Here is a 14,751-nt window from a genome sequence, read left to right as displayed (position 1 = left end):
CTCACTTTCAGATCTTTCCAGCTAACAAAGAAACTGAGATCCCTGTGCTAAACCTTCTGCCGACCCCAACGGTCGGACGCTACATCAGGATCAACCCTCAGACTTGGTTTGAAAATGGCACCATCTGTTTGAGGGCGGAGATACTCGGATGCCCCTTACCAGGTACCTGTATTGTGCATCTGGATCCATAATAACAAATATCTTTTATTCACACAATAAAATAGTAGACGAATATGCTAAAGCAACTAGATCTGTATTGAATTAGTGCAATCTAATGGGTACTTTTATGTGATATGTCTAAAATGAAACATAAGCTAATGTGTCTTTCAAATATGGGGAAAAGCATCATTTGAAATAGTATTTATTGTTTATTAGCTTATAAGAGAAAACATTTACAGCACACGTACACACGCATGCATATATACACATACATGCATATATATATATACTTACACACATGCACACATACACACACATGCATATATACACACACATGCATATATAGTTATACTTACACACATGCATTTATACACACACGCACACATACACACATATGTATATACACACACACACACACATGCATGCACACATACACACACATGCATATATACACACACATACACACATATATGCATATACACACACATGCATGCACAAATACACACACATGCATATATACACACACGCACACATACACACATATGCATATACACACACACACACACACATGCATGCACACATACACACACATGCATATATACACACACATACACACATATATGCATATACACACACATGCATGCACAAATGCACACACATGCATATATACACACATATGCATATATGCACACACATGCATATATACACACACGCACACATACACACACATGCATATATACACACACATGCACACACACATATACACACATGCATATATATATACACACATGCATGCACATATACACATATATGCATATACACACACATGCACGCACACATACACACACATGCATATATACACACACATGCATATATGCACACACATGCAAGCACACATACACACACATGCATATATACACACACATGCATACATGCACACACATGCAAGCACACATACACACACATGCATATATACACACAGATGCGCGCACACATACACGCATATATACACACATGCACGCACATATACACATATATGCATATATACACACACATGCATATATACACACAAATGCACGCACGCATACACACACAAGCATATATACACACACATACACGTACATATACACATATATGCATATACACACACATGCACGCACACACACACACACATGCATATATGCACACACATGCAAGCACACATACACACATATATATACGCACACATACACACACATGCACACACATATACACATTTATGCATATACACACACATGCACGCACACATACACACACATGCATATATGCACACACATGCAAGCACACGTACACATACATATATATACACACACATGCACGCACACATACACACACATTCACACACATATACACATATATGCATATATACACACACAAGCACGCACACATACCTTTGCATGTTTGAGCGAAACCATATACCCTTAACTGAAACAAGACTATGCTAACTTCTTCCCCATAGAATGGAGCGTGCTTTCAAAAAAACACTTATCGCTCCTGCACTAATCTGACACCATATTAACTCCACAGTGCTATACCCGACAGGAGTTATTAATATTTCACATTCCAATGTTTTTCACATACAGGAACATTTTATTTATTTTCAAATAGATATTTATATATATATCTGTACCTGTAAATATATTCATATAGATAAACATGTATAGATATATATTTTATAGAGAGAGAGAGATAGATTTAAAAATAAAAAGAACATTTTCTTCTATGTTAAGAATATAAAATATGTGTAACGCTCTTTGGGTTTTCGCTTTTTAGGTCTAACGCGGTGTCAGGTTAGCGCACATGAAGAATTAGTTACATTAAAGGGACACTGAACCCAAATATTTTCTTTTGTGATTCATATAGAGCAGCAAATTTTAAGCAACTTTCTAATTGACTCCTATTATGAAATTGTCTTCATTCTCTTGGTATCTTTATTTGAAATGCAAGAATGTAAGTTTAGATGCTGGCCCATTTTTGGTAAACAAACTGGGTTGTTGTGGATAAATTTACCTACCAATAAACAAGTGCTTTCCATGGTTCTGAACAAAAAAAATAGCTTAGATGGCTTCTTTTTCAAATAAAGAAAGCAAGAGAACGAAGAAAAATTGATAATAGGTGTAAATTAGAAAGTTGCGTAAAATTGCATGCTCTATCTGAATCACGAAAGAAAAAAATTGGGTTTAGTGTCCCTTTAAGGTGCATTATGTAAATATTAAATATTACATTTTGAAAAATATTAATAATTATTATTATGATAACGACTGTAAAATATACATATATATTCAAAATATTTTCTTGGAATTGAAGTACATTTATAATAATTATTTACATTAATTATTAACATTTTTCAATATTTTTTTAAGGGTTAATTCTTTATTGATCATGTGTGCAAAAACTTACATATACAGAAAAACTATGAGAATATTTTTCAATATTTTTCAATATTTAAAAATTACATAACGCACATTAATATAACTCATGTCGGGTTAGCGCACATGAAGAATTAGTGTACACCTCATGGGTTTTGCCCACATAAACTCTACAGGAGTACACTAATTCTTCATGGAATAGTAATATCTATTTAAAAATACAAAGGGTATAAGGTTGTAAAAGACTATGGGTTGTGTAAGCTTTGAGGGTATTTTGTGGGTATAAGGTTGTAGGAGAATATGGGTGGTGTAAGCTTCTAGGGTATTTTGTGGGTATAAGGTTGTCAGAGAATATGGGTGGTATAAGCTTTGAGGGTATTTTGTGGGTATAAAGTTGTAAAGAATATGGGTGGTGTAAGCTTTGATGGTATTTTGTGGGTATAAGGTTGCAGGAGAATATGGGTGGTGTAAGCTTCTAGGGTATTTTGTGGGTATAAGGTTGTCAGAGAATATGGGTGGTATAAGCTTTGATGGTATTTTGTGGGTATTAGGTTGTAGGAGAATATGGGTGGTGTAAGCTTTGAGGGTATTTTGTGGGTATAAGGTTGTAAAAAATATGGGTGGTGTAAGCTTTGAGGGTATTTTGTGGGTATAAGGTTGTAAGAGAATATGGGTGGTGTAAGCTTTCAGGGTATTTTGTGGGTATAAGTTTGTAAAAAATATGGGTGGTGTAAGCTGTGTGGGTATTTTGTGGGTATAAGGTTGTAGGAGAATATGGGTGGTGTAAGCTTTGAGGGTATCTTGTGGGTATAAGGTTGTAAGAGAATATGGGTGGTGTAAGCTTTCAGGGTATTTTGTGGGTATAAGGTTGTAAGAGAATATGGGTGGTGTAAGCTTTCAGGGTATTTTGTGGGTATAAGTTTGTAAAAAATATGGGTGGTGTAAGCTGTGTGGGTATTTTGTGGGTATAAGGTTGTAGGAGAATATGGGTGGTGTAAGCTTTGAGGGTATCTTGTGGGTATAAGGTTGTAAGAGAATATGGGTGGTGTAAGCTTTGAGGGTATTTTGTGGGTATAAGGTTGTAAGAGAATATGGGTGGTGTAAGCTTTGGGGGTATTTTGTAGGTATAAGGTTGTAAAAAATATGGGTGGTGTAAGCTTTCAGGGTATTTTGTGGGTATAAGGTTGTAGGAGAATATGGGTGTATAAGCTTTGAGGGTATTTTGTGGGAATATGGTTGTAGGAGAATATGGGTGGTGTAAGCTTTGAGGGTATTTTGTGGGTACAAGGTTGTAGGAGAATATGGGTGGTATAAGCTTTAAGGGTATTTTGTGGGTATAAGGTTGTAAGAGAATACAGGTGGTGTAAGCTTTGAGGGTACTTTGTGTGTATAAGGTTTTAGGAGAATATGGGTGGTGTAAGCTTTGAGGGTATATTGTGGGTATAAGGTTGTAGGAGAATATGGGTGGTGTAAGCGTTGGGGGTATTTTGTGGGTTTAAGGTTGTAGGAGAATATGGGTGGTGTTAGCTTTGATGGTATTTTGTGGGTTTAAGGTTGTAGGAGAATATGGGCGGTGTAAGCTTTGAGGGTATTTTGTGGGTATAAGGTTGTAAGAGAATATGGGTGGTGTAAGCTTTCAGGGTATTTTGTGGGTATAAAAAATATGGGTGGTATAAGCTTTCAGGGTATTTTGTGGGTATAAGGTTGTAAAAAATATGGGTGGTATAAGTTTTCAGGGTATTTTGTGGGTATAAGGTTGTAAGATAAGCGTTGTGGGTATTTTGTGGGTATAAGGTTGTAGGAGAATATGGGTGGTGTTAGCTTTGATGGTATTTTGTGGGTTTAAGGTTGTAGGAGAATATGGGCGGTGTAAGCTTTGAGGGTATTTTGTGGGTATAAGGTTGTAAGAGAATATGGGTGGTGTAAGCTTTGAGGGTATTTTGTGGGTATAAAAAATATGGGTGGTGTAAGCTTTCAGGGTATTTTGTGGGTATAAGGTTGTAAAAAATATGGGTGGTATAAGTTTTCAGGGTATTTTGTGGGTATAAAGTTGTAAGATAATATGGGTGGTGTAAGCTATGAGGGTATTTTGTGGGTATAAGGTTGTAAAAAATATGGGTGGTGTAAGATTTCAGGGTATTTTGTGGGTATAAGGTTGTAAGATAATATGGGTGGTGTAAGCTTTCAGGGTATTTTGTGGGTATAAGGTTGTAAAAAATATGGGTGGTGTAAGCATTGAGGGTATTTGGTAGGTATAAGGTTGTTGGAGAATATGGCTGGTGTAAGCTTTAAGGGTATTTTGTGGGTATAAGGTTGTAAGAGAATATGGAGGGTGTAAGCTTTAAGGGTATTTTGTTGGTATACGGTTGTAGTAGAATAAGGCTGGTGTAAGCTATAAGGGTAGAGTAAGCTTTAAGGGTATTTTGTGGGTATAAGATTGTAGGAGAATATGGGTGGTGTCAGCTTTGGGGCTATTTTGTGGGTATAAGGTTGTAGGAGAATATAGGTGGTGTAAGCTTTGAGGGTATTTTGTGGGTATAAGGTTGTAAGAGAATATGGAGGGTGCACGCTTTGAGGGTATTTTGTGGCCATAAGGTTGTAAGAGAATATGAAGGGTGTACGCTTTAAAGGTATATTGCTGTATAGGATTCTAATGAAAAAAAAGGAGCTTGTGTGAGGAGATGACAGAAGAAATGCTATGGTTACTCTTAGGTTGTGGTTTGGGAAATATGAACTGAATAGAAGAAGCTGACAAGATGGGAGAGTATTGTAGACGCTGCTAATTATCTTTTGCCTTTGTTTATGATACAAAGAATTCCGGTTCTGCAATTTGTTATTTGTAGTTTCCCTTCAGTTCACTCAATTTAAAGAGCGTTAAACTAAAATAATAAACAAAAAAAGGGGGAATATGAAAGAGAACCAATAAGACATTTTCCCTTTGTTGTTGCTACAACAAGATTAAGATAAAGCTGCTTATTTTGAAGCTACCAGGAAATCCATGTTGTGTATGTTTCCCTAGGGACTGATTGATCACTGGCTGATAAACAGAAATCCCTGACTGCTCTGTCAGTGGACAATGATACAACTCACAGGCATAGAGCTGAAAACTTCTTCTTTTTTTCAGCACAAAAACATCATTAAAAAAATATAAACATTTTAAAATGCCCCTTTTAAATCATCAAAGAAAAATAATTTAAATGGTAGTGTAAGGTAGCAAGTGTACTGAAACGAAGTGCCTGCCCTCTAGTGGAAATGCAAAACCTAGCTGAGGTTATGTGCGGCAACTATGTTGCAAGTTTAGGGGGAGGTTTGTATTTACCAAATTTAAGCCCAGGGATCCAAAGTTCTGCCTTTTTCTCCATGGGTCCGCAATCTGGAAGTTTTTCCCTCCCGACCCTTCCCCTAACCTTTATGGGTGTATGTGTAGTAGCGGCAATTGGGCCATCAGAAGGCTTCCTTAAGGTTTCTGGTTAACACCAAAGGCGGGGATAGAGTTACTTGGCCTAATCTTGGTAAGTTCTTAGCCATTTATTTATTGGACTCCCCGAGGAGTAATTTGCTGCTGGGATCATTACCTCTGTGCTTTATAGGCTGGAGTACCCTATGTACATTAGTCATCTCCTAGTTGCGGGAGGTCAGGGCCCTATAATTTTTGGAGTGCAGAGTCGGTAAGTGTGACAGTTGGACTAATGGGCACGGAATATGCCCTCAGGTTATGCCCTAGGGGGTTCCCCGCCCCATGGGTCTGCTGGCTGAAGATCCTCTAGGGCATCTGTAACTCATGCTGGTGGGCGGGGCCCTCATTAGGCCCTAAAAATAACTTTGCTTCAAGGGCCGTGGCCTCTAGCTATATGGGGTTAATTGTAAGGGCCTCGCTTGCCGCCACCATAAGTTAAGACTTTTTGAAGTCTAGTTCAATTGTGAAAACCTTAACAAACGTGACCATGATGTGGTCTTATACCCAGCTCTGAGTTGTGTGTATTTATTGGGGTTCTTGGGGGGGTAATTAGTTTATCATTTAAGTGACGACATGAGGGATCAGCATTTATGTCCTTTTAAGCCACAAACACTTTAACAGATGCAAATCAGGTTCCACCAGGTTAGAAATATTATAAAAATGACACCATACAAAACAGAAAGAGCTTTGTAATTATTTGTAATAATGTATTGACAAACATTATTTTTTATATGGAAGGGACATTTAAGGAATCCTCCACATGCAGCTCCTCTGTACTTAGCACTTCAATGACGAAACCTTGGCGTGGCCTCATGAGAAGGACGCTCTTGGGTGCTCGCCATGAATGGAGGAAGACGGTTTTGTCATTGCTGAGGCAAGTACAGAGGAGCTGGGGGCGGAGGATCGCGGTCTGTGTTTGCTAAAGAAAAAGGTAAGTATTTTTAAAAACGGCTGCATTGTAAAGTTTCATGAATGAAAGTGCGCCTATTTTTAATAGTATTTTTAAAAACCGCCCACCACAAAAACACCCATACACTACTTAACCCCTATACCGCCACAACCCACCAACTTAAACTACCCCTACACTACTTAACTACCTAACACCTATATTGTGGCTCAAAAAGTGTGCACTTTAGTGATGTCGCGAATAGTTCTCCGGCGAATAGTTCCTGGCGAACATAGCTTGTTCGCGTTCACCGCGGCGGGCAAACATATGCGATGTTCGATCGGCCCCCTATTAGTCATCATTGAGTAAACTTTGACTCTGTATCTCACAGTCTGCAGACACATTTCAGCCAATCAGCAGCAGACACTCCCTCCCAGACCCTCCCAGCTCCTGGACAGCAGCCATTTTAGATTCATTCTGATCCTGCATTCTTAGTGAGAGGAGGGATAGTTTAGCTGCTACTGATTTTATAGGGACATTCATAGCTAGGCTAGTGTATTCAGTGTCCACTACAGTCCTGAAGGACTCATCTGATCTCTGCTGTAAGGACAGCACCTCAAAAAGCCCTTTTTAGGGCTAGAACATCTTTTTTTTTTTTTGCCTGTGTAATTTTGACTGTGAAACATCAGTCTGCTAGTGTAATCTAATTGCAGTTGCCTGCCTGCCAGCGTGTGTGCCAGGCCCACTTGCCAAGTTAGTGCCACCACTCATATTTGTTGTAACAGTAGTGTAAATATTTAAAGAAAAAACTTTTTTGACTGTGAAACATCAGTCTGCTAGTGTTATCTAATTGCAGTTGCCTGCCTGCCAGCGTGTGTACAAGGCCCACTTGCCAAGTTAGTTCCACCACTCATATTTGTTGTAACAGTAGTGTAAATATTTAAAGAAAAAACTTTTTTGACTGTGAAACATCAGTCTGCTAGTGTAATCTAATTGCAGTTGCCTGCCTGCCAGCGTGTGTGCAAGGCCCACTTGCCAAGTTAGTGCCACCACTAATATTTGTTGTAACAGTAGTGTAAATATTTTTTAAAAAAACTTTTTTGACTGTGAAACATCAGTCTGCTAGTGTAATCTAATTGCAGTTGCCTGCCTGCCAGCGTGTGTGCCAGGCTCACTTACCAAGTTAGTGCCACCACTCATATTTGTTGTAACAGTAGTGTAAATATTTAAAGAAAAAACTTTTTTGACTGTGAAACATCAGGAGTGTAATCTAATTGCAGTTGCCTGCCTGCCAGCGTGTGTGCCAGGCTCACTTACCAAGTTAGTGCCACCACTCATATATGTTGTAACAGTAGTGTAAATATTTAAAGAAAAAACTTTTTTGACTGTGAAACATCAGTCTGCTAGTGTAATCTAATTGCAGTTGCCTGCCTGCCAGCATGTTTGCCAGGCCCACTTGCCAACTAGTGCCACCAATCATATTTGTTATAACAGTAGTGTAAATATTTTTAAAAAAACTTTTTTGACTGTGAAACATCAGTCTGCTAGTATAATCTAATTGCAGTTGCCTGCTTGCCAGCGTGTGTGCCAGGCCCACTTGCCAAGTTAGTGCCACCACTCATATTTGTTGTAACAGTAGTGTAAATATTTTTAAAAAAACTTTTTTGACTGTGAAACATCAGTCTGCTAGTATAATCTAATTGCAGTTGCCTGCCTGCCAGCGTGTGTGCCAGGCCCACTTGCCAAGTTAGTGCCACTACTCATATTTGTTGTAACAGTAGTGTAAATATTTAAAAAAAAACTTTTTTGACTGTGAAACATCAGTCTGCTAGTGTAATCTAATTGCAGTTGCCTGCCTGCCAGTGTGTGTGCCAGGCCCACTTGCCAACTAGTGCCACCAATCATATTTGTTATAACAGTAGTGTAAATATTTAAAAAAAAAACTTTTTTGACTGCGAAACATCAGTCTGCTAGGGTAATCTAATTGCAGTTGCCTGCCTGCTAGCGTGTGTGCCAGGCCCACTTGCCAACTATTGCCACCAATCATATTTGTTATAACAGTAGTGTAAATATTAAAAAAAAACTTTTTTGACTGTGAAACATCAGTCTGCTAGTGTAATCTAATTGCAGTTGCCTGCCTGCCAGCGTGTGTGCTAGGCCCACTTGCCAAGTTAGTGCCACCACTCATATTTGTTGTAACAGTAGTGTAAATATTTAAAAAAAAACTTTTTTGACTGTGAAACATCAGTCTGCTAGTGTAATCTAATTGCAGTTGCCTGCCTGCCAGCGTGTGTGCCAGGCCCACTTGCCAACTAGTACCACCACTCATATTTGTTGTAACAGTAGTGTAAATATTAAAAAAAAAAAAAACTTTTTTGACTGTGAAACATCAGTCTGCTAGTGTAATCTAATTGCAGTTGCCTGCCTGCCAGCGTGTGTGCCAGGCCCACTTGCCAACTAGTGCCACCTCTCATAATTGTTGTAACAGTAGTGTAAATATTTAAAAAATAAACTTTTTGGATTGTGAAACATCAGTCTGCTTTTTTGTGTCAGGCTCACAGCGTATACTATGCCCACTTGCCCAGTGGCACCACTCATATTTTGTTTAATAGTAGTGTAAGTGAACATTTAAAAAACAAATGACAGGCAGAGGCAGGCCACCCAGCAGGTGCCGTTGTGGTCGTGGTGCTGTGATTCCCTTTGACCCTACAATAATGCCCAGTGTTCAGAGGCCACGTACGATGAACTCGAAAAGTTCAGAGGAGGACCTAGTTGACTGGCTAACATAGGACAACCAATCTTCTACAGCTTCCGCTCAGAACCTTGACGCACCATCGACCTCCAGCTTAGCTTCGGGCACCTCTCAAGTGACCAGTGCCACTCGCCCGCCTGCCGCCACCACCAACACTAGCACCACAGCCGCTTCACTTGATCTGTCAGAGGAGTTATTGACACATCAGTTGGAAGAAATGAGTGATGCGCAACCATCATTGACAGAGGATGTAGATAACAGTGATATGTCTTAGTCAGGCAGCATTACAGACATGGATGTACGGTGTGATGATGATGATGATGTTGTACCCGCTGCTGCTTACTTTGTTGATTTGTCAGATACAAGTGAAGCGGTTGATGATGATGCATCCGTGGATGTCACGTGTGTCCGCTAGAAGAGAAGAAGAAGAGGGGGAAAGTTCAGATGGGGAGACAGAGAGGAGGAGGAGGAGACGAGTTGGAAGCAGGGGGAGGTCGTTGCACGCCAATCAACGCATGCTGTTGCCACCACCAGAATGCTGTCATTGCAGAGCTCAGCAGTGTGGCATTTTTTTATGTGTCTGCCTCTGACAACAGCAATGCCATTTGCAACCTGTGCCAAAAGAAACTGAGTCGTGGGAAGTCCAACACCCACCTAGGTACAACTGCTTTGCGAAGGCACATGAGCTCACATCACAAACGTCTATGGGATGAACACATGAGGAGAAGCAGCACACAAACTCAAAGCCACCATCCTCCTCCTGGTCCAGCATCTTCAGCCACGTCAACCACTGTGTGCTCCTTGCCCCCTCTCAACCATCCGCCAATCCGTCTCTCTTCCGGAGCAGTTCCTGCTCATCTGCCCACAGTCAGGTGTCTGTCAAGGGCATGTTTGAGCGTAAGAAGCCAATGTCATCAAGTCACCCCCTTGCCCAGCATCTGACAGCTGGCTTGTCTGAACTCTTAGCCCGCCAGCTTTTACCATACAAGCTGGTGGAGTCCGAGGCGTTCAAAAAAATTGTAGCTATTGGGACAACGCAGTGGAAGGTACCCGGACAAAATTTCTTTGCACAAAAGGCAATCCCTAACCTGTACTTGATTGTGCGAAAGGAAGTAATGGCATGTCTGGCACACAGTGTTGGGGCAAGGGTCCATCTGACCACTGATAGCTGGTCTGCAAAGCATGGTCAGGGCAGGTATATCACCTACACTGCGCATTGGGTAAACCTGCTGTCGGCTGCCAAGCATGGAATGCCTGGCTCTGCAGAGGATGAGTTGGTGACACTGCCACGACTTGCAGGCAGGCCTGCTGCCACCTCCTCTACTCCTCCTACTCCATCCTCTTCCATAACCTCCTCGGCTGAGTCCTCTTCTGCTGCTGTGTCTTGCTCCACATCAACGGCACCCCCCAGCTCCCCAGGTACTATTCCACATTCCGGATACGACAGTGTCACGCCGACTTGGGGTTGACTTGCCTGAAAGCAGAGAGTCACACCGCAGCAGCACTCCTATCCACCCTGAATGCACAGGTGGATCAGTGGCTGACTCCGCACCAACTGGAGATTGGCAAAGTGGTTTCTGACAATGGAAGTAATTTGGTGGCGGCATTGAAATTTGGCAAGTTGACACATGTGCTGTGCATGGCACATGTGTGTAATTTGATCATACAACGCTTTGTGCATAAGTACCCAGGCTTACAGGACGTCCTGAAGCAGGCCAGGAAGGTGTGTGGCCATTTCAGGCGTTCCTACACGGCCATGGCGCACTTGTCAGATATCCAGTGGCAAAACATGAGGCACTTGATTTGCGACAGCCCAACACGTTGGAATTCAACACTCCTAATGTTCGACCGCCTGCTCCAACAAGAAAAAGCCGTTAACGAGTATTTGTATGACCGGGGTGCTAGTACAGCCTCTGGGGAGCTGGGATTTTTTTTGCCACATTACTGGACGCTCATGCGCAATGCCTGTAGGCTCATGTGTCCTTTTGAGGAGGTGACAAACCGAAGGCACCATCAGCGACATCATACCATTTGTTTTCTTCCTTGAGCGTGCCCTGTGAAGAGTGCTGGATCAGGCCGTAGATGAGTGTGAAGAGGAAGAGTTGTGGTCACCATCACCACCAGAAACAGCCTTATCAGCATCGCTTGCTGGACCAGCGGCAACGCAGGAAGAGGATTGTGAGGAAGAGGAGTCAGAGGAGGAATGTGGCTTTGAGGAGGAGGAGGAAGACCAAGCACAACAGGCATCCCAGGGTGCTCGTTGTCACCTATCTGGTACCCGTGGTGTTGTATGTGGCTGGGGGGAAGAAGATACCTTCTGTGAGATCAGTGAGGACGAGGAACGGGACATGAGTAGCTCGGCATCCAACCTTGTGCAAATGGGGTCTTTCATGCTGTCGTGCCTGTTGAGGGACACTCGTATAAAAAAGCTGAAGGAGAACGAACTGTACTGGGTGTCCACACTACTAGACCCCCGGTATAAGCATAAAGTGACTGAAATGTTACCGAATTCTGCAAGTCGGAAAGGATGGAGCAGTTCAAAAATAAATTAAAAAGTATGCTTTACACAGCGTATAAGGGTGATGTCACAGCACAACGGGAATCTAACAGGGGAAGATGTGAAAGTAATACTCCTCCTCCCACGACCACGCCGGCAAGGACAGGACGCTTTCCAGACTTGTTGTTGATGGAGGACATGCGGACCTTTTTAACTCCTATGCATTGCCACAGCCCTTCGGGATCCAGCCTCAGAGAACGACTCAACCGACAGGTAGCAGACTACCTCGCCTTAACTGCAGATCTCGACACTCTGAGGAGCGATGAACCCCTTGACTACTGGGTGTGCAGGCTTGACCTGTGGCCTGAGCTATCCCAATTTGCAATAGAACTTCTGGCCTGCCCCGCTTCAAGTATCCTGTCAGAAAGGACCTTCTGTGCAGCAGGAGGTATTGTCACTGAGAAGAGAAGTCGCCTAGGTCAAAAATGTCTTGATTACCTCACCTTTATTAAAATGATTGAGGGATGGATCCCGAAGGGACTGACATTGGGCGATACATTTGAGTAAAAAAGGCCTGATGAGATGAGCTGCCTTGGGCTAAAAATGGTCCACACGCTACTGTATTTTATCTTCGAATGCCGGATGACTTGCATGACTTATCTGCCAACAACTAGGGTTCAAGCCGCAATGTTTTAGGTCACTTTCTAACTGTCAAACAAACATCAATTTTTCTGGCCGCTGCTATAGCAGCGGCTGCAACAATACCTAATTTTTCAGGCATGTGTACATTCCTAATTTTTCTGGCCTCTAATGCTGCACTATGGCTTCAAAACCCAAACCAAAAAAAAGGCACATAACAGGGATTAAACTGCTAAGAATAGTACTACTTAACACACCACTCATATCTGGTGGCACAGTAGATTGCACGCCCCAAATTTGAAGTAGGAGGACCGACCAAGAATCTTTTTCCATCTCCTGGTTCCGAAAATCCCTGCCATATACACGTCCCCTGGCGCCGCAACTGCCTCTGGGAACCTTACCATGGGTCCCAGACCGCACGTCTTGTAATTCTCTGTCTGGAAAATTATATATCTATCAAATCTATCTATTTATCTATCAAATCTATCTAACTATCAATCGTATCTATCAAATGTATATTGCATCTGTTAATCTATGTAATCTATCTATCAAATCTATCTCGTGGTTGTGCAAATGGACTGTTTGCGGTTGTTTGCGGTGCGTTACACAGGGAGTTTGGTCTGTCACTGTGAAGTGGGCGTAACCCTTACACTACCTGATCGATACAACATCATACCTAATGTTTTAAAGCACGTTATTCCAAACAATTTAGGAATGTTAGGTGATTTATGCCCTTTATGGCTTAAAACCAGACTCTGCATCAACTATGTAATTTTCCGTGGGAGTTTTGCCATGGATCCCCCTCCGGCATGCCACAGTCCAGGTGTTAGTCCCCTTGAAACAACTTTTCCATCACTATTGTGGCCAGAAAGAGTCCCTGTTGGTTTTAAAGTTCGCCTGCCTATTGAAGTCAATGGCGGTTCGCCCGGTTCGCCGGTTCGTGAACAGTTGCGGAAGTTCGAGTCCGCCATTCGCGAACCAAAATTTTTAGTTTCGCAACATCACTAGTGCACTAACACTTTACTGTTAGTCTAAGTTTCAGTATAGAAAGTTGAGTACATATGTTCTTTGTGCAATGTACTGAAATGCTCACAGCTGAGAAATAAATTACCTAAACTTACTTCAATAATGACTAGAGACAACTTGGATTTAGTAGATACAACAGAATCATGATATAATATTTATTGGGATGGGCATATCTGGATATACATTATTTAAAAAGAACAGAGTAGGAAAAAAGGTGGAGAAGATGTATGCGAAATAAAATATAGAGGTTACTGAAATTGTAGAAACTAATATTAATGTGGAAAGTATTTGGGTGACTATGGAAAACTATGGAAAACTGGGCTTGAAATGTGTTTAGAATATAGGTCATATATTGTCCTCTATTACAGGATAAAGGATAGGACAATCTATTAATAGAAGAAATAACTAAAATGACCATGAAGGGTAAGGCTATAGTAGTGGGGTAGACTGGAAGATAACTGTTGCTAGGTCAGATAGAAGTAGATATATTCTTGAATCCTTACAAGGGGCAATTGGTTAAAGAACCAACTTGATGGGAAGCGATATTAGAGTTAATATTCACAAACAATGACATAGTATCACATTTGTCTGGGGGTAAAAATATAAAGTCCAGTACTCATAAATCTGTTTGGCTTATTATTGGCGTGCAGATGCTGAGTAACCACACTAAAAAAAGTTTTAGATTAGAAAGGTTGATTTTTTTTATACATGAAAAAGTAACAAAATAACTCTTTAAAAGGGCAAAGCTCAAGAAGAGTAGGAATAGTTTAAGAGTGCACACTGTATTATAAGTCTGTAAAAAGAAATGGAAATTAATATGTTTTTTCCAGAGAAGTAGCACGTGCTGTAAAGCAGGGATGGCCAACTAGCAGCCCAAGTGCCTCATGTGGCCCTCTGTACTAGTCTTGGGGCCCCATGAAACTAAAA

The 14,751-nt window shown here is 41.3% G+C and overlaps 1 protein-coding gene across 1 annotated transcript in view; it reads left to right on the top strand.

Annotated features, from left to right (window-relative positions):
• Positions 1-14,751, top strand: part of LOC128650434 (probable carboxypeptidase X1) — a 306,253-nt gene that overhangs the window by 231,506 nt on the left and 59,996 nt on the right. Inside the window, exon 6 of the mRNA XM_053704376.1 lies at positions 12-162. Within this exon, the coding sequence (XP_053560351.1) occupies positions 12-162 (151 nt within the window). The remainder of the gene's footprint in view (positions 1-11; positions 163-14,751) is intronic.

Source organism: Bombina bombina, chromosome 2 (genome assembly GCF_027579735.1).
Source record: "Bombina bombina isolate aBomBom1 chromosome 2, aBomBom1.pri, whole genome shotgun sequence".
NCBI lineage: Eukaryota > Metazoa > Chordata > Amphibia > Anura > Bombinatoridae > Bombina > Bombina bombina.
This window is presented reverse-complemented; position numbering and strand designations above follow the sequence as displayed.